At 36.2% G+C, this 19,737-nt stretch overlaps 2 protein-coding genes and 1 pseudogene across 5 annotated transcripts in view; 1 reads left to right on the top strand and 2 right to left on the bottom strand.

Moving 5' to 3' along the window:
- Positions 1-5,953: 5,953 nt before the first annotated feature.
- On the bottom strand, positions 5,954-6,561 carry LOC104594203 (protein translation factor SUI1 homolog pseudogene; annotated as a pseudogene).
- A 2,037-nt stretch (positions 6,562-8,598) lies between these two features.
- LOC104594202 (scarecrow-like protein 21) lies at positions 8,599-15,169 on the top strand. Its single transcript, XM_010254393.3, has 2 exons — positions 8,599-8,884; positions 12,955-15,169. Exon 2 carries the CDS (start codon positions 13,154-13,156, stop codon positions 14,912-14,914), a length of 1,761 nt encoding a protein of 586 aa, XP_010252695.1. The 5' UTR covers positions 8,599-8,884; positions 12,955-13,153; the 3' UTR covers positions 14,915-15,169.
- An 865-nt stretch (positions 15,170-16,034) lies between these two features.
- Positions 16,035-19,737, bottom strand: part of LOC104594201 (putative WRKY transcription factor 20) — a 41,636-nt gene continuing 37,933 nt past the window's right edge. For all 4 annotated transcript variants that reach the window (XM_010254390.3, XM_088899397.1, XM_010254389.3 and 1 more), the window contains one exon: positions 16,035-16,794. In XM_010254390.3, coding sequence (XP_010252692.1) covers positions 16,284-16,794 — 511 coding nt within the window. In that variant the 3' untranslated portion in view covers positions 16,035-16,283. The remainder of the gene's footprint in view (positions 16,795-19,737) is intronic.

Genomic DNA, 19,737 nt, shown 5'->3' on the forward strand with positions numbered 1-19,737 from the left:
TACAAATATTTAGAGTGAAAAATCTTGTATTTTGTATTATGCTATATGTATTTACATTGTATATATTTGACTATTTGTATTGGTTTGTATTTTTTCTAAACTGAGCCTCAATAACAATGATTTGGTTAATAAACACAGATCCCAATGTCAGGATTCAAGCCTGGTTATGTAGGAGGTGTTTGGTATAGTGGCGTCAATCCAAAATGCAACCCCACTGCACCAAACACCCCATGGCTGTAGCTCAAATCTCCAACCACCGATAGAAAGGGATCGATGGATATTGAAGTGTGTAGATAGATTGAAAACATTTCTCAAAGTGAAAAGCTGTTCCTAATAATAACATTATAACAATTAACTATATCTTTAGGGCGCCCCAGTCAATGGCGGCTTTGTGTCAATTGTCCAACTAATTACCTAACATTTCTTCCTATCATCTCCCACAAAAGTGACTCTTTTTTCTTCACACTGTGGCTGAAATTTTTGAAATTTGTCCAAATTATTACTGTAATGTCTCCATAGTGACGACTATTCCGAAAATTGCTGCATGCATTAATGGTCTTGTATTTCACAAGGATGGGATTCTAAACAAGTTGGGTAGCTAAGTTATGATACAGAAAAAGAACCCACAAGTCTTGCACATCAGTGCTCAAACCAAGCTTTAAAAAGCTCCATGTTCTCCCCACATAATCTTTATTCGTGTAGGAGTGCTTAGCAAATTAACAAAGCCATCTTTAATATATTATGTGCTTAAAATAATCTTAAATTAATTACAACTGATTCTGTTGCTAAATTAATCAAAAGAAAAAGTGAAATTGTCTAAAACTCACCATGAGTTTTTAATATTTCTCTGACAACTTTTTAAAATGTCTAAAACTCACCATGTCAGAAATTTTTTTATTTTTCAAAATTCACCTTCCGTTAATGCTTCTTAACAGAGGTGTCCATATCAGCATAAATAACAATTTTCATGATCAAATTACCCTTGAATGGTGAGTTAGAGGAAAAATGGTCTTTTCAGTTTTCATTTTTCTTGTTTTTTCCTTTTGCATTTTTAGTATTTTGTTATAATTTTCAATGTTTTTTATAATTTCTTTTTTTTTACATTTTTCTACTTTCTACAATCTATAAATTTTCCTGTATTTTTTTATTTATTTGCAATTTCCATGTTTTTCTATAATTTTTTGTGTCTTTTTCTATAATTTTTATTTTCTGATTTTGTTTTTCAATTACTATAGTTTCTATAATTTGAAAATAATTTTTATTTTGTTTGCAATCTTTGTATTTTTTATGTTTTTTGTAATTTCTATGTTTTTATGTATTTTATATTTGAAAATATTTTTTTGAACTTTTTTCTTTTTTCATGTCTAAATATTAAAATGGTAATATATTAACAACCGTTAATTTATTTTGTATATATTTTATATTTTTCTATGAAGTTTAAAATGGTAATATATTAACACTTGTTAGTCTGTTTAATGTCAAGTTAGTGACATGGTGAGTTTTAGACATTTTGAAAAGTTATGATGAGTTTAAGAGAAATGTTGAAAACTCATGGTAAGTTTTAGACAATTTCCCAAAGAAAAATTACAGTGGTATATGAAGGCCCCGTTTGGCAATATTTTGTGAGAGTGTTTCTCTTGTTCCCAGCATTCTCGCAGAACAGAAACGTGTTTGGCAAAATAAAAATAAGAGAAATGAGTCATTCTCACGTGAGAACAACACCCAAAGAACATGTTCACCCAAAGAACACATTCCTAGAGAATATGCGGTTCTCACATCGTCCTTCAAATTTACAAACATGTATGCCTTGTTTCCCACATGAGAGCAAGGGCAATTTAGACATTTTTCCCAACCTAATAAACTCCACCCTAATGGATTTCCTCTTCCTTTGACTTCTCTCTACTGTGGCACAACCAAGGAGCAATGAGCATTGGATTTTGACTTTAGTGAGCACTCGATTTTGCTCATTGTCGACAGTGAACTATGAAGGTGAACACTCTTGTTTTGTACTGTTTTTGCTTATTGTCAATGGTAAACGCTGCTTTACTTGTCTTCCTTATCATCGTTTTTTCTTTGTTACTGGATACCCTGTTTTGCCTCTCATTTGATTTTCCTCTCTACTAGTATTATTTCAAGGTGAACGTTACAACAACTCTTTGACGTCTACTTACTGGCAACTATCATTTACACAGGTATGGTTTATTTTCCCAACTTCCTAATGATTTGAGCTTCCATCTACCCTAAAATTCCTAATGATATGAGCTTCCGTCTACTCCTTTTCTCAACTCCCAACCTGGATTGCGTGAAATGAAACCAGGTTGTTTTTCGTAACTCTAAATACTTCCTAACAATATGAAACTCTGTCTACCCTGAAATTCCTAATGATTTAAGCTTCCATCTACCCTGAAATTCCTAATGATATGAGCTTCCGTCTACTCCTTTTCTCAACTCCCAACCTGGATTGCGTGAAATGAAACCAGGTTGTTTTTCATAACTCTAAATACTTCCTAACAATATGAAACTCTGTCTACCCTGAAATTCCTAATGATTTAAGCTTCCATCTACTCCTTTTCCCAACTCCTAACTTAGGTTCCCCCTAGAATGGATCTTGTAGTTCAGTGTTCCTATTGAATATCTATAATGATTCATTATTTAATAGATCAAGTCAAATATAATTGGAAAATGAACCCTTATGATTCATGTGACTGAGACTCACAATGACACTTGTTTTTTGTTAATTTTAGGCTTAATGACTTGCAACAAATGCAAAATATGTTGATAGATTTGTAAAATTGATGTTAAGAAATACTTGTTCTATCCGAACGTTGTTTCTGTTTCTATAGAACAAAAATTTGTTCCCACAGAACAAATTGCCAAACACCTCTATTATTCTTGAAGAGCAAGAAACAAAATTCATGTTCTTTCCTCAAGAATAGAAACAAGTGGGAACATTGCCAAATAGGGCCGAGGCTGCCATGGAATAGAAGATATCTTCTCTCCACATGCATGGCTGAAGGAAAAGAAGTCATATTTGGATTAATTACATATCTGCTTTCCATCAATATTTGTGTTGGTTTTTGTGTGGGTTATAAGATTTAAATTCAAGGGCTTTTTTTTTTTTGGATTTTGAGAGGGGGAAAGTTGGTCAATGGGAATTTGGTTTCTATTGACTAAGATAATCATATTTTTTTTTTTAGATTTATGTGGGGTTCATAGAAGATTTATTTTTCCCAAGTAAGCGATACCCATCTTCTAGGTGTACAAGTAAATTTTCCACATAGAGAAAAAGTAACCGACACTTGGATGGAACAAAATTGACTCTTTTAATAATGACTTTTTATGGCTAAAATGGTTATTGTCTTATTTAGTTGGGAAATAAAAGAACATGGATAAATGCATTTACCCTGATAAGTAACTTCCCAAAAGTGAATAGGCCCAAATACTATATATTATACTAGCAGGGGCCCATGCGATGCACAGGATTGGGCACCCTTCCTTGTCCCTCACCCCTGTAAGTCAAGACACTCTACTACATCACTGCCTTGACTCTAGTGGTGGGGGCGGGTTCAGGGCGAGACACCCATTCCCCATAAGAGATGGGGGTATTTTATAAATGAAATTATGGGATCTTAGGATTATAAGATTATGAGGAAAACTTAGAGATATTTTAAAAATCAATATTAAATTTACAAATATTTTACTAATTTACCATTGAGTTCAAAGAATTATATGCAAACCCCATCCCTAATTTAGGGCAAAACTATTTTCCCTATCCCCACCCCGTCTCTACCCTATTCCCGTTTACGATTTGAGAAAACTTGCCCCATTTGGGACGAGGTAGGGTAGGGCCCCAATTTTATAGGGAAAATTGTCATCCCTACAATTCTAATAATTTTTTATAACTAATTAACTAACAATAAATTACAATATTTTATGATAATTTTCAAAAAATTATTGAAATTGCTATTGATTAGTAGTAATGTATATTAAATTAATTATTTACAATAACAATAAATTAATATAAATTATTTAGTTTTTAAGCCTAAATGGTTTACTATTAATCAAAGTAAATGCAATTATAGTAAATTAATGTAACTATGATAAATTACATTATTTCTAATTAAAAGTAAACCATTTGTTGTTAATTATTGTAAAGCCAAGTATGATCAAGGTCAACCAAGTGGTCTAGATTGGTGTAAATAGACTTTAATAATTTTCCTAAATTATTTAATAATTATTTATTGAAATAATAATAATAATGGATTATTATTTAAATAATTATGAAGCAATTTCTGATAGATTAATTTCCTAATTTAATTAATCTAATTTTTTTAATAATTATTTATTTGAATAATAATAATGGATTATTATTTAAATAGTTTTGGAGAATTTTTTATAGATTAATTTCTTAATTTTTAATTACTTATTTAAAAAAGCAATTATAGATTATTAGTTAAAGGGTTTCCCTAAATTATTTGATAATTGTTAACTATAATTGTTGACTTCATAGAAATTAATAAATTGCGTTAATTAGTAATATCTTTTATCAATATATTATTATTATTATTATTATTATTATTATTATTATTATTATTATTATTATTATTATTATTAAAATTTAATGAAAGTTTATTAAATTACAATGCTTAATGTAAATTACAATAAACATTGAAATTTTAAACATTGATTATTTATTAATTTTTTGTAGATTATTAAATTATTTAATATTTGTTAAATAATGGATTATTTCTGAAATAATTATTTCATAATTTTTGGTAAAATATTTTCTAGAAATTTCTAATAATTTTCATAACTAATGAATTATTTAATAGTAATGGAAAATTCCATGAATATATTGGAAACATCGAATTCCCCTTATTCCCCTCTTTGCTTGAAATCACGTTTATAGATATAAATATTGTTTGATTTGGAAAACCGAATCTTAATAAATTATGACCCTATTTTTATGGGAGAGTGGAGAGAATAGAGGGAGATTAGAGATAGAAGTGAAGGAGAAGATAAAACATATATTGAGCTAATTAAGGAGAGAAGTTAGGTTGTTATAGAAAGTGAGAAACATGAGTTGTGGGGGATGAGAGAGAAACCAATGAGAAGGGAGAAGAATGAAGAGAGAGGGTGCTAAGATGGCAAATTGGGAGTGAACCGTTTTGCTATATATATAGATGGGTAAAATACAAAAACCTCCCCTGAAGTTTCTGACAATCATAAAAATCTCCCTTATAATTTCACTTTAGCAAAAACCTCCCCTAGATTGTTAAAGAATTTGATAAAAACCTCCCTTCCATCAATGTCTAAGACGGAAAGCACTAAATGGAAGAATCATTTTTTCTAAATACCTAATTTACCCTTTTTCAAATTAGTTGCATCTATTTTTAGTTTTTTACTGAAATAATACCCTTGCTGGCATATTATACTCTTTCCTCTCCCGTTGACCTCTTTACCCCTGAACTCCACCATCTGAAGAATAGGAACACAACATTCATTTCACCAATCCAAACCCATTATTCAGCTCTCTTTTCTTCTCCTCCCTCCTCACCGTCCCTACACAACACACCGAATTGTCATCGGAACCTCTCTGTGGGGGTGGTTCGGTGTTGTATTCCAATGCATGAAATTAATCTAGCTCTCTCTTTTAAACCATGAGAACATGAAATTAATCCATCTATATTCCAACTAAATAGAACATGAAATCTAATGAATCTTTGATTGAGATTTGAGGGACCATATACTGCTATACTAGAAAAGCGGAGGTTGCAGCCTGCAGGTTAACCAGCAGCTGTCCTGCAAACTGCAATGAAGATTGAAGAATGATCATAACTCATAACATAACATGACCTCTCTCTTTCTCTCTCTTCGTTTGACATTTGAATCTGACCAACGATCATCACCATCGCTCTGAGTGTAAACTTGATGGTCTGTCTTCTTCTTTAGATGACACTTGGTTGGGAATGGCGACCGCCATGGCTCCAATGGTGGTGTTATATTCGTGGTGAAGATTCAGGCTATGTGGAGGCGGTTCGGTGCTGTGTAGGGACAATGATGAGAGAGGAGAAGAAAAGAGAGATAAATAATGGGATCCCTCCTCTTCGGACAGTGGAGTTCTCTACTGACATGCATAAAGTATGGTAATGTAGGGATTGGTCCGTTGCTGCTCAAAAACCATGAATCTTGATATGTTCCTTCTTTACAATTCCGGCCTAAACGAGGAATGTCAACACATTTTTCTATTGATCACCTTGAAGTTGAATAACTTGGCCTAGCTTTGGGTCCTGGACAATAGTACCATTTCAGCAAAATTCCTTCTTCAGATCCTTGAGTATTTTGAAGTAATTGAATTCCTCCCTCAAACCTTGCACTGTTAGGATTTTCCAACCACTTCTCTGCTATATACGCACATGCACATACTCCTTTTCCCCAGCACCCGAGTCCTCAGCATTTGCCTCTGCAAAGGGATGGAAGGCTGTAGGAATCTGGATGTCGTGTTCAGACATGAACCTTGGACGTTGAAAGTGGAAGACTACAAATGGAGTTTCAAAGGTATGGCCAATTGAAGAAGAAAGAGATTGATGAGAGAGGAAAAAGGGATAACATGCTGATAGGGGTAAAATAGGTATTTAGAAAAAATGATTAATCGATTTAACGTTTTTTGTCTTGGTCATTGACAGAAGGGAGGTTTTCGTCAAATTCTTTAAAAATTTAGGGGAGTTTTTTTTTTAAAGTAAAAATATAAGAGAGGTTTGTATGATTGTCAGAAACTTCAAGGGAGATTTTTGTATTTTACCCTATATAGATGGATATGATTAATGTTTACTTATATTCTTAAACTAGGGTTGGGGTGAGTTGAGGGAGGGGGATGGGCTACCCCCGTTGTGTAGCCACATGAAGCAAAAACGCAAAATAAAAAAAAAAAAAAAACAACCAACATGATCTAACACCGCACATCTCATAATGGGTCCTAGTCTCATGGTGAGAGATGTGTGGTGTTAGATGGTCGAGAATTGGAACGTGATTTGTTGGCAGAAAATCTCAACTCAAGTTCTGGCAATGTAGTGAGAACTGCACATGTAACAGTGGATGGATGCCATTAGAAGGACCCAGTTAATTTTTTTGATTCACTAACTGAATTTAAGGTGGCCGCCCCTCCACCTTAAATTTTGGGTACCACTGAAAAGCATCCTCCTTAAAGTGGCCTCCACCCTGTTGTTGCTATCTGAACCAGGATTAATACCCAAATGCTGCCGAAAGTTTGTGAGAAATGCTTCTCTTGCAACAGCAGTAGTATTCCTTGAAATTTTCAATTGCTGTATTAATTATTCTCCCTTTCTGAGTGTAGGAGGTGAAGAAAGTTTTATTAGGAGTCAGGAACCTTTGTTGCCTTGCTTCTGATCTGTGGGCCCTTGAAATGCTCCTTTAAACCATTAATCCGTGTTGAAGATAAGGAATGTGGGCCATATGATGCTCTTTCTTTAGAGCAGACAAAGAGTAATCAAGATTCCCTTTTTCCTTAATTAATGCCCCTTCATTGAGTTAGATGTCACATATTACAAACTTCATTCATCAGATTTCAGATCAGTAACGCCAAGAGGTCTTTAATTATTCAGCTTCAACTACCACTCCTGTACTGTTTGATCGATCTAAAGTCTCTTTTTTCCTGTTGGTTGCTGCCTTTTCTGGTTCATTTGATCTTAAAAAAGATTAATAATTCTAATATCAAGTACATTTTTTGGGTTTCTTCATCATTTGCAGTCAAATAAAATGAACCCATATGGGGATTTGATTTCTGTCATTGTATAAAAAGCTGGAATTCATGCTCAGTAATAAATGTATCTCAGTGCTCATTGAATTGCATGTAGTGATAGGGAATGAGCTTCCTTCCTTCTTCCTCTGCTTCTGCTAGTCTGCTACTATCCTTCTTTACTTCACGTGGTGGTGATATAAATAAGTAGGGCTAAAAAGCTTGTGGGTTGGGTTGGGCCGTATATTAAGTGTTAAACTTTGAAGGGTGTTTTCGTAAATATAAATAAAATAAAAATGCAGATTTTAGACTGAACCTAAAAGGTGACGAACGAAGGAACGAAGAAAGAAGTTGATGAAGTGGTGGAAGGCGCTAATTTCCACGTCGTGATAATAAAAAAGCAGAAAGGTGACAGGTGCTTCGCGGAGACGTGTGGTCAATGTCCCATCTTGACGCCATTATATCTATTTCCTTATCAAATTACCAAAATTCCAGTCGGGTTCCTCCCTACGCCCGTACGCCCACGGTTTCGTACGTAGGCTAGCTGCCCCTGGTTAGCGGATTTTTTTCCCTACAGTTGCGGGACCGTGTTTGAGAGCTGAATTCTGTCCAGTGTACTTGTGAGTTGTGACAGTTAAGTGAGTTAACATGGCATTCAATCCTACTAAAGCCGGTGAAGGCAGCTTCAATCACCATTTAAAATAGCCAGGTGGCAATTTTCTATTATTCAGCAACGTGCTCGCTTGATTGAGTTGAATAATTCTGTTGTTATTGGTGGCAAACTCGGCGGCTGGCCTCCTATACCGATTTATTTAATGTCATGTTCACCATTGCTATGGAAACCGTAGGGGATTATGGAGCCTTAAATAAGGGTAACCCCAACCCCTGTGAGTAAGAACCAACGTGTTGCGGTGTTGGTGCCTCTGAACTTGAAATTTTGACCGAAAGCGTAGTTTTATTCTTGTTATAGGCAGATAGATTCTTTATTAATCACGGGTAGGCACGTAGTTTTGGATGGAATTCAGGGGATTATGGAGCCTTATACCGGCTGCCGTTATACTGTCCTCTCTGAAACTCTCCTATGATCGCTGCTAAATATACCCAAACCTAAGAGAGTCCTCCCATACGGTATGTCAACTACCAAATGATTTGATACTGAAATTGATACATTCATTTCTTATTATCTTGTTTGTCTGTCTGCTTCTTGTTGCTTAGAGGGAATTTTAACTTTTCTCCCCTGTTTTTTTTCCTCTTCCTAGTGAAGGTGTTTGTTTTGAGCTGAAATACAGGGTTTGCTGTGATGGTTTCGGTTTTAATTGCAGTTGTTTTGGATGGGGTTGAGGATTTTGATTTCTAATTTCTGAGAGAACATATGATTTTCGAATATGGGTTGACAAGGGATTTATGAAAAATGGAACTATGCTTCTGAAATGAAATCCCTTCCTTTTGTTTTCCTTTTTCAAAATTAGTTTTTTCTCTCATCGTTATGAACATTTGGCAGCTACGCTGGTCACTTCAGTTTGAGTCTTCGGTTTGATATGCATCTCAGAGTACAATTTTGAAGTCTTCCTTTTCTTTTTTTTACTAGTTCTCGAATTTTCAGAAGTCTGAATTTTTGCTTTATTGTTGAATTTTATGAAGTTCAATATTGGGGTTGCAGTGATTTATTTCCATTTTTTGTGGAATGCTGCTTTTGTGAGTTTTTTGCAGTTACATGTTAATTCCAAATTGGAAGTTTTCTTTTTATTTTTCTTTCGAAATTCTATTCTCACCAGGAACTTAAAACTTGTTTTCTTCCCCTGTTCAGAAATGGCTTTGATCGACGAAATGACCTAGGACACCTGTGCTTGTAATTTCCTTTTTTTGCTCTTAATAAATGCCCTGCTTACTCTTCCCCCCCCTCCCCCCCCCCCCCCCCAAAAAAAAAAAAAGACTTTATCTGCTTATGTTGAAACTTGAAAGTGACATCTTGTTTTCGCCTCTATTTATATATATTTTTTTGGGTGAGGGGATTGGGGGAGGGGAGGGAAATTTATATTCTTATTTCTTTCTTTTTTGGAGTTTCAGTGGTCTTTGGATTGTTCCCCCTTTTCATTGTTATACTTATTCCATGTAAAAGCTGAGAGTATGGATAGTGCCAAATTATCAGGTGTAAAATCCCAATTTTGGTGTGGAAATAAGTTTTGAGCTCTTGTTTTGGCATCCTGTTAGGGTTTTCTATAGGGCTTTTCCTTCTAACCGATATATTCATCAGTCATCAGAGGGCAGAAAGTTGGTTATTGTACTTGCTTTAAACATGTCATACATGCAGGTGCTTTAGAATTTATATGATGGGTCTCATTTCAATGTTGTTCTATGTCATAGAAAGACCTTATCAGATGATTGTCCTTCCAAGTTCCAACCCGTTAACTTTTTTTGAAGGTTCAGTATATCTTTTTGACAGTGAAGTAGAACTCACTGACAGTATATCTAGGACCCAGTATCAGTTGGTGTAGTTGGTACTTTTGGCTTGTGGGATGTCCTGCTGATACGCACAGAATGTTGTACCTGACCCTTCTGTGTGTGTCACCCGAACATCCTCTGGATTTTTTACTACAAATAAACCAAATTCTTCTGTTGACAATAGGAAGGAAAAGAAATGATAGTGAGAACTCCTAATGACATAGTTGTACATTGTCCCTTGGTTGCCTACTATCTGGTAATACTAGTGCTCTTTCAGAATTCTTTTCTGCAATTAAAATCTTTATTTTCCAAGTTTCTATATAGTATGCTGAAATTAATAATTGATTTCAAGAATCTATTAGAGATATTTTTACCGGATGTGTAATTTTCCAAGTTTCCCTCAAATAGCTGTAAAAACATCCAGGGTTCCTACATCCAAGATTTCAAAAGGATGAAGGTGTTGCTGAGGCATTACGGCCCAAAGAGGTGAAACATAAGCTTCAAAAAACAAAAGAGTCATCAAACCTTATAAATGACAAAAAGAACATAATAGTAAAACATTATACAAGGTAAAAGCATTTAAAAACAAGAGTCTTAACATAAGCTATATGTTGTAGCATTCAACAAGTAACAAGTTGTCAACTAACAACCATGAACCTTCCACATTAGAGTTCCAAAATCCAGATTTCCAAATTGTTCAAATGACCAATCCTAAATGTTCTAAGCTCCAAGTAATTTTTGTCCATTATCATATTTGTGGTCACTAATAGGATCATTTTCTGAACCATCCATTCAGAATGGGCAAATTTGTCAATAAAATCAATGAAATTAATTAAAAGGAAAAAGGATGAAAATAGGGCAAATCATCAATTGCTTGTAGATAGCATATGAAAAAAAACAAGTTAGATTTCTGCTCACCCAAGGGTGTAGGAATGTCAGGAAAAAAAATGAATCAATTTGATTAAGAACAAGGAAAAACCATCACCCCGCTGACTCAACCCTATAAACCATGAAAAAGAGTTCTGAGACCCAAAGAATTCGACATCTTTTCTATTATTTGGTCTATAATTACCAAAACTACCCTGTCTATGCAAGTTAAAGTTTTAAAAATATTAAAAACGAAATTAAAAAAATTACGTCAAAGAACATCTCGGTCGCTAAGTTTTGATATTTAAACATTTAATTGCCTCAAGCGTTGAGGAATGAGGCATACACCTCATCTAATGGAGTGCTAAGCTTCAATCCTATACTTTGAGAATCAAGCCTTGAGGCATCTTCATTGTGCCTCACGCCCTCACCACCAGGCATAGCATGCCTCTTATCTCAAGGCTTGTCTTTTAAAACCATGCCTGCATCCTCTATTTAGGCAAATTTAGTCTGAACCTCTTGTAAGAACAAGTTCTCTTAATAACTATGGGGCACTTTTCTTTTAGTTAATAAGATCTTTATATATAATAAGAAAATGAATAGGCATTCACTACATTTTCTGTAAGTTGCTTGTGCTTTTTCATGTATGTATAGCCTGCCTAAAATGAATTGAAGAGTTATTTCAAACATCTTTTCACCTGAATAAGCCCTTGAAAATGATCCTTTCATTCTTTCAAAGCTTTGACGAATTCCTTAAGGGTATTATTTTGCTAGGCTAACCCAAAATCAACTGATCAACTTGACTTGTAGGCCAGGTGCCATCATTTTTTCAATCTCTAATTGGCCTTGAACTAGGAATTCCTGCCCCTTTACAATTTTCACTGTTATATAGTAGTAATTTCTTTGCTCAGTAGTTCTAAAGTTCTCCAAGTCTGGAACTAGGGGCCATTTGATAACAGATGAAGTGGTTGAACTGAATGACTTATTGTTTTGTCTTTTTGTGAATAAGTTATTAAGGAATCTCTGAGCTCCTTAATGGCTGAAGATGAAGTTGGGTTGATAACTATATCCTGAAATGTTTAGTGTTTAATTATTTTTATCCACTAAAAGACAGAGCAATAATTCATTCAGTTTAGCCACTTACAGGTGTTAGCAAGCAGCCCCATTAATTTGGTTCCAACTTATATGACATTGTAATTGTTATCCAAGCCTAACTTCAACCGATCAAGATAACCTGACCAAAACTGGACAGGTTTAAGTAAATTTCAGGTTAGGCACATCGCAATCAAAGTTTTGGTTCTCTTTCTGTTTGCACTATGGATATATGCAAATCATATATTTCTGTATAGGACATAATATCATACACCTTCAATATGTAACATATACATATTGAGGAAACCATGCAAAGTGCACCAGGAAATATCACTCTCACCTAGAGAATGCTTTGACAACCATGTTTTCAGCTGTTATTATGGGCTCCTAGCTTATCTCTACCTGCATGATCTCATATCCCTTCAATTCAACGAAAGCAAGTTACATGAACATTAACAGGGGGAATGCCAACAATCTTGTTGCACCAACTAGATCTCATAAGTACTTGTTCTCAATGTATCCAGATTGCCCCATATTTTTCAAGAAACCACAATAACATCAAAGATTCATCTGTGGTGCTCTGGACCACCATAATGTCTGATTCTTAAAGTATGGTTCGGTGTCTCAGACAACCTGTCTGGTGAATCCCTTATATATGGACAAACTAATTATTATGGACTGGCTAATTATTATTGGGATATCTATGGTGTTTTGTATTCTGGCTCTGCGTGTGCATAGTTCTCCTTAATCATTTTCACCATCAGATGTGATATGACCCTGTTTAATCTTTCCTGCAGGCTATTATGTTGAGTTGTTAGCTTTCCATTTTCAAGAGGCATAAATGGTATCGGAATAGGAGAATTATTTCTGGATCTGCTAATTCAGTGTGGTTGTGGCTTGGTACTGTACTGCTGTACTGGCTGTTTACAAAAAGAAAAGTTCCATGCTGAATGCACAAATACCAAATAGCACCAGTAAGACATGACCTTTTAACAGATGAGTTCTCAGCTAAAGTCTGAGAACATTTCTTCACAAAAGAAGTATCAATATTACTCTGGGTTTCCTGTGGCTGGGTTAAGTCAATTAGTAGGCTATTCTTCAATGCAAACTTCTCAGAAATACAGGCATTCAGTTGGGTCCCACAGCTCATATTATCAGCCTGTTCAGGAGGTTGGGTCCTATTGTTTGCCTCAGAATTTCCAAAATTTGGATCACCAATGCTCCAAAGCAAGCAGCCAAGAGTCCAACTTTCCCATTCAAACTTCTCATGAACAGTACTGTACCCTGGAGTCATCTTCGGCAACTGGCAGTTACACCGTTTATAGTTCCCCGTCTACTCTCAGTTTCTCACCTAACGGGAGTCCCATATCACAGCAGGATTCTCATTCCTACCCAGCAGATCCACATCATTCTCATTCCCCCGACTGTACTCATGGATCACCAGTAAGTGGGTCATGCATAACAGATGAGGTCAATGATCTAAGGCACAAACTGAGAGACCTGGAAACTGCAATGTTGGGGCCAGAATCAGATATTGTTGACAGTTTCCATGAAAACCTTGGTGGTGGAGATGACCAAGCCCCGTTAGAGATAGAGAAATGGAGAGAAATAACAGAGATGATCTCTAGAGGAGACTTGAGAAATTTGCTCATTGCATGTGCACAAGCTATAGCAGATGACGATTTATCAACAGCAGATTGGTTGATGGCTGTGTCAAGGCAAATGGTGTCAGTCTCAGGGGAACCAATCCAACGCTTGGGTGCCTACATGTTGGAAGGTCTGGTTGCAAGGTTGGCATCTTCAGGGAGTTCAATCTACAAGGCCCTGAGGTGCAAAGAGCCTGCAAGTGCTGAGCTCCTCTCATACATGCACATTCTGTATGAGGTTTGCCCATACTTCAAGTTCGGATATATGTCTGCTAACGGTGCCATTGCAGAAGCTTTGAAGGATGAAAGAAAAATCCACATCATTGACTTCCAGATCGCACAGGGCAGTCAGTGGGTCACTCTTATCCAGGCTCTTGCGGCTCGTCCTGGTGGACCCCCACAAATCCGCATCACAGGAATTGATGACTCCACCTCAGCCTATGCCAGGGGAGGAGGACTTCATATTGTAGGGCAGAGGCTATCGAGGCTTGCAGAGTCGTGCCATGTGCCCTTTGAGTTCCATGCAGCAGCAATGTGTGGAAGTGAAGTGGAGCTTGAAAACCTCTGTATTCGACCTGGGGCTGGGGAGGCTCTGGCTGTGAATTTTGCATTCATGCTCCATCATATGCCAGACGAGAGTGTGAGCACTCAGAACCACCGGGACAGGCTTTTGAGATTAGTAAAGAGCTTGTCACCTAAGGTGGTGACACTGGTAGAGCAAGAGTGTAATACCAACACTGCACCATTTGCTCCACGATTTATAGAGACACTGAACTATTATACGGCCATGTTTGAGTCAATTGACATGGCATTACCAAGAGATGACAAGCAACGGATCAATGTGGAGCAGCACTGCCTAGCGCGAGATGTGGTCAACCTTATAGCATGTGAGGGTGCTGAGAGGGTGGAACGTCATGAGCTTCTTGCGAAGTGGAGGTCTCGGTTCACAATGGCTGGGTTTACTCCATACCCATTGAGCTCGTTGGTAAATGCCACCATCAAAACTCTTCTGGAGAATTACTCTACAAACTATAAGCTGGAAGAGAAAGATGGCGCACTCCATCTTGGCTGGATGGACCAGTCTCTGGTTACCACATGCGCATGGAAGTGAATAATTCATCACTTAGTGCCACGGAAGTAAATGGTTATTAGCACTTAGCACACTGATCATCGACTCCGACTCCTCTTTTGCTGTCTATTATTAGTTGTAGTTCATCACTCAAGTAAAATATGTAATGTAATCTTCTTGCCTTCCCCCTTCAAAGAAAAAAACACTAGTGCTTTGAGTTGTTCTTGGTTTTCCAACTTGGATATTTGAAACTACTAAGTTCTGTCATTAAAATTTTGATGCTGTAGTTACTAGTTAGCCTTTGCCCAAATGAGTATATTATGGAAGGTGTCAGCTCTTTGAGCTTGTCTTTTCTTGCTAGGCAAATAGGTTTATTCAATAACCTGATGAAGGTTGATTTTGTACCAAAGCTAATTCATATTTATTACTATTACCATTATTAATTTTTTTTTACGTCATAAATATCATATAATACACATTACAAGGGGATTAAGGGGGTGGGGACAGAGAAGGTGCACGTGAGGTCCACTGACCTTACCAGAGTTTGCAGTTAGCCAAGTGATCATGAATATCTTCTTATTGTTCAGCAAGTTTGGTGAATTTGTAGTCTGAAAATTTATTAATTAAAGGTCCCCTTTTCCGCTTTAGGAAAATGTATTGCATTGGTATGGACCATATGGTATGATTCTATTTCTGGATAAATCAAACCTAAATTAATCTCCTAAATCAAATAAAAAAAGCTACCCTAATTAAATTTATGATGCGGATAATTAATCCAATTAAAGAAAATCAAAATATATGTAGGGTGGAGTTGCCCCCATACAACAATGGTAATTAATTAAGTATATCAAAACTTGGACCATTCATCGACCCAAAAAGCTGGCATGGCAACGGGTTTGGCAGTTCAACTGGGGTCGACTGTCAAGAACCAACTGATCAACTTCCGGGTAACCAGATCACCTTTTAACCATCCAGGTCAATGACTAAATGATGGTTTGAAAACAGTGGAAGGCATGCATAGTGTATTTTCTACTTGTTGAAGACAAGATTAATGGTATCTGATCTCCCAAATTGAAGTAATAGCAATTAGGGTTTTTCTTAGCAGAAACTAAGAAGTAAGAACTGTAAACAAAAAGGTAGCTCTTCTCTTAGCACGCTATAGTATACAAGTTCTGGGGTCATAAACTTTTACCTGTATACCCGTGTCACATTTGTACACATTGGGTTTTCAAAGGTTAATAATGGCATATACAATAAGAGGCAGCATTCAGGAGGAGAAAACACAGTTGCAGTAAACAGTTATGAGATACAGCAATAGGGGGATTTAGTGAGTTATATATACTTCCAACGAGATACTTGCCTTGGGAGAACACCCACAGTTCTTATTGTTGTTGGAACATGTAAATAAAACTTAAGGGCCCATTAGTAATTTTCCCATGTTCTGCTGATAGGAGTTAGATGAATGACTTAAAGGTGGAGCCTCAAAGCTAAAGTTTTCAGCTCTATCTTCTCTAGATCCATACCGAGCCACGCCATCATTTAAACCAGCATAATATGCCGAAACAGGGGTCGCCTGAATTATCATACTACAACCAGGATTGGTAATATTCATTTCAACACTTTGTGCAGGTTTAGCATCCAGTATTTGCTGCGTTTCATTTGATCTATTTTCGGGACTTGAGCTGATGCCAACCCCAAGATCAAGGCTAATATCGTTTTCTTCCACTCTAGAACTTAAAACACCATTTAATGTTGCACCATAATTGGTGCTTCCTGTTGTGTCATGACTACTAGCCCTTGCAGCAGGTACATCATGATTATGTTTTCCCTCGTATGTTGTAATAACTGCTTTTGGATCATGGGACGCCCTCTCCACATGTTTCCTAACTGGGCATCCAGCATTTGTACACTTGTAATAACTCCTACATGACATGAGAAGGAAAAGAAGCATCATGGACCCCAAATACAATCACAAAAACAGACATCACGTTTGACCAACTATCTTTCATAAGAGAACGATTTGGCAGTCAAGAAACAATGCATTCCTATCCAAAGTGAGCATGCTTAAAATAAAGATCTAGAGCCAGAAGCAGCAAGATGATAAAATTAGAAACAAGCACACATTTACAAAAATGCAGGTAGTTCAATAGGTTAAAAATATGTTAACTTAATTGATTCTCTTTCTTGCTTGGTGAAAAGAAAAGAACAATGATGTGTACAGCCTATTTGAGTAGGCTCTGACAGGATATTGAAACTAAGTTAAAGAACAATGATTGATGAAAAGAAAAGAACAATGACAAAGAAATGGAAGTATGGTTTCAATCTGAAGGAAAGTGGGGCGAGGAGAATAAAGGAAACCATAAGTTAAACAAGCAAGAAAGAGAATCAATTAAGTTTACATATTTTTAATTAGTGTAGAAAGCACTTCTCTGGTAGCTTACAAGATGGTGAAGCTGAAAGGGCTACAATGAGCAACAACTCAAGGAGAATGAAACAATACCTAATTGACTGAAAGAAGAAAAACACGGACAAAATTAAATCAATGTTTTAAAACGCAGAGGTATGACATGAGGCATTCCACTACCTGGAGGTGTGTGAGGTGTAGTTCAGAACGTCAGAGGCGTAAGCCTCCCGAACACAGAGGCACAAGAGGAGGGGGTGAGGAGGAAGGAGGGGGAGTAGGAAGAAGAGGAAGGAGGATCTCATTTTTCTTTATTTTTAATAAAAATCTTTTATACTAAGAACAAAGATGCATAACATTAGCTGAAAAAGGTGGGTCTTGTCTTCCCTATATTTCTCCTTTCTCTTTCCATCCCTTCCCTTTTCTTTTCCCTTTTTTTCTTCTCTTTCTTTCTTTATTTTTCTTCCCTTCCCTTTCTTTCCCTCTCTCCCTTTCTTTGCCTTTCCTTTCTCTTTTTTCTTTTTAGGTTTTTTTTGTCCTTTTGTATGAGGTGTGTGTGAAGTGCATGGAGGCGTACACCTCTAGCATGCCTCATAAAAAAGGCATATGAGGCGCACACCTCTTGCACCTGAGGCATATGCCTCAGATGTATCAACGCCTCTGGCAAACACCTTAGGGCATTTGAGGGGCACCTCACTTACACCTCTCACACCTTTTGAAACACTGAAATAAATGTTAGGTGATAAGGATGAACACTGAAGTTGTAAGCATGTTTGAACTGAAATGGTAACTAAGGCTGCATTTGGTAAGAGTGCAAATGCTGAACCCAAACAAAGTTATACTCCAGTCCAGTTTTGCAGGCATTTGCTAAGAACATGTTTTTGCACTGGAAATGACAGCAAATTTATTTTTTCTAACATATTTGCATCTAAAATAAGAGCAAAGTTTGCCTCCAATTAAAACTTTTTACTCAAACTAAACCAACCTTGCATTTTGATGAACCGTAGATATTTACATTTGCAATCTTACCAAATGCAGCCTAAAGGTCCATAAAGAGAACAAGAAGACATTTTTCTATTGTGTAATAGAAGTTTCTGAGTTATTGAATCAAAAGGAACATCCTCTAATATCCTCATGCAAGATGACAAAAGAAGGCCTCTGAAAAAGTTGTTATGACCACAAACCTCAAAACCCACTAAGACCAGCCAATCAAACTGTCTACCCAGTCAAACTGCATTAACTGGCTTAAAAAGACCAAAAATTTGAAGTCTTAACATCTATAAATTTTCTTTCATCAGAATCCATAACCAGGTCAATCAGTTCATCCCTGAATCTAGACCAAGTTGAACTAATCCACTCAACTTTCAGTTAGGATATTTAAAATACTGATTCCGTACCCTCTTGACAACACTCCCAATTTACTGCACTAATTGGACAAGCCAGATTTGCACACAAGACCTTGTAATTGCAAGCAAAAGTGAAATCATTGAAATATCCATACCATGCATATTACTAATATACATATATGTTTAAAATCTTATTAAAACATCATAGAATCATATGAACTTCATAGTTTTTGTAATGCACACAACATTTCTTGGTGTATGATGTAATATAAACTGATGCTGAGGACATTGTCTATGGTCGTCAAGGTGTTTCCCAGGCTGGTGCATGTTTGTCTTCTTTGCAATTTGTGATTTGTTTGTAAAGATTCATGGACCTTTGCTGGAAGTTGTTAAAGGGTTATTAATCTAATTAGACAATGCATGCAAAATCTAAATATTTTAACTGCGCTAAAGTCTCAACCCTGTTAGTCTTCCTACCAAATAAGCCACCTAGAAGTATCAAACCAAATTGTTCATCTTTTGGATAAATGTAGAGTACAATGTATTGAACTCCAATCTATTCCACAGCTTGGAAGACTGACTTTTCACGAGAATAAAAAATGATAAACAAATATAAGCCAGATACTCTTACACAAGCATTTTGCAACATGTATAGACTTTGTAGGTGGCATAGACAAAAGGCAAGGCACTAACCAAAAATGGAGCAGTTCTATTAAAATCCAAAATTTGACAAGAAAAAAGAATACTTGGAGCTCAGTTTTATGAGGATACAAGCATAGTGAAACTAGGAGTCATTGCTTGGTGTAATGGAAAAGATCTAAAACAAAAATCAGGGCCAAATCCAGTCCACCACCCCTCCCAAGACCCCAGAAAGCTAGGACCAACATTGGGTAATGGCCTTTTTATAATCATAGTGAAACTAGGTATCCCAACCTAAGACTTTAAAAATCAATAAAATAGTTTTCAAGTCAATTAGGCATCATCTAGGCACATAGGCATTGACATTATATGTACAAGTATTAAAACATATTGGCAGCTGAAGAATTAAGTTGTCGATGCATGAAGAGTGTATACATTGGAAAAGAAAAACAGAAGAAAAATATCCAGTTTACATAGAA

This window comes from Nelumbo nucifera, chromosome 1 (genome assembly GCF_055504915.1).
Source record: "Nelumbo nucifera cultivar China Antique chromosome 1, China Antique-T2T, whole genome shotgun sequence".
Taxonomy (NCBI): Eukaryota; Viridiplantae; Streptophyta; class Magnoliopsida; order Proteales; family Nelumbonaceae; genus Nelumbo; species Nelumbo nucifera.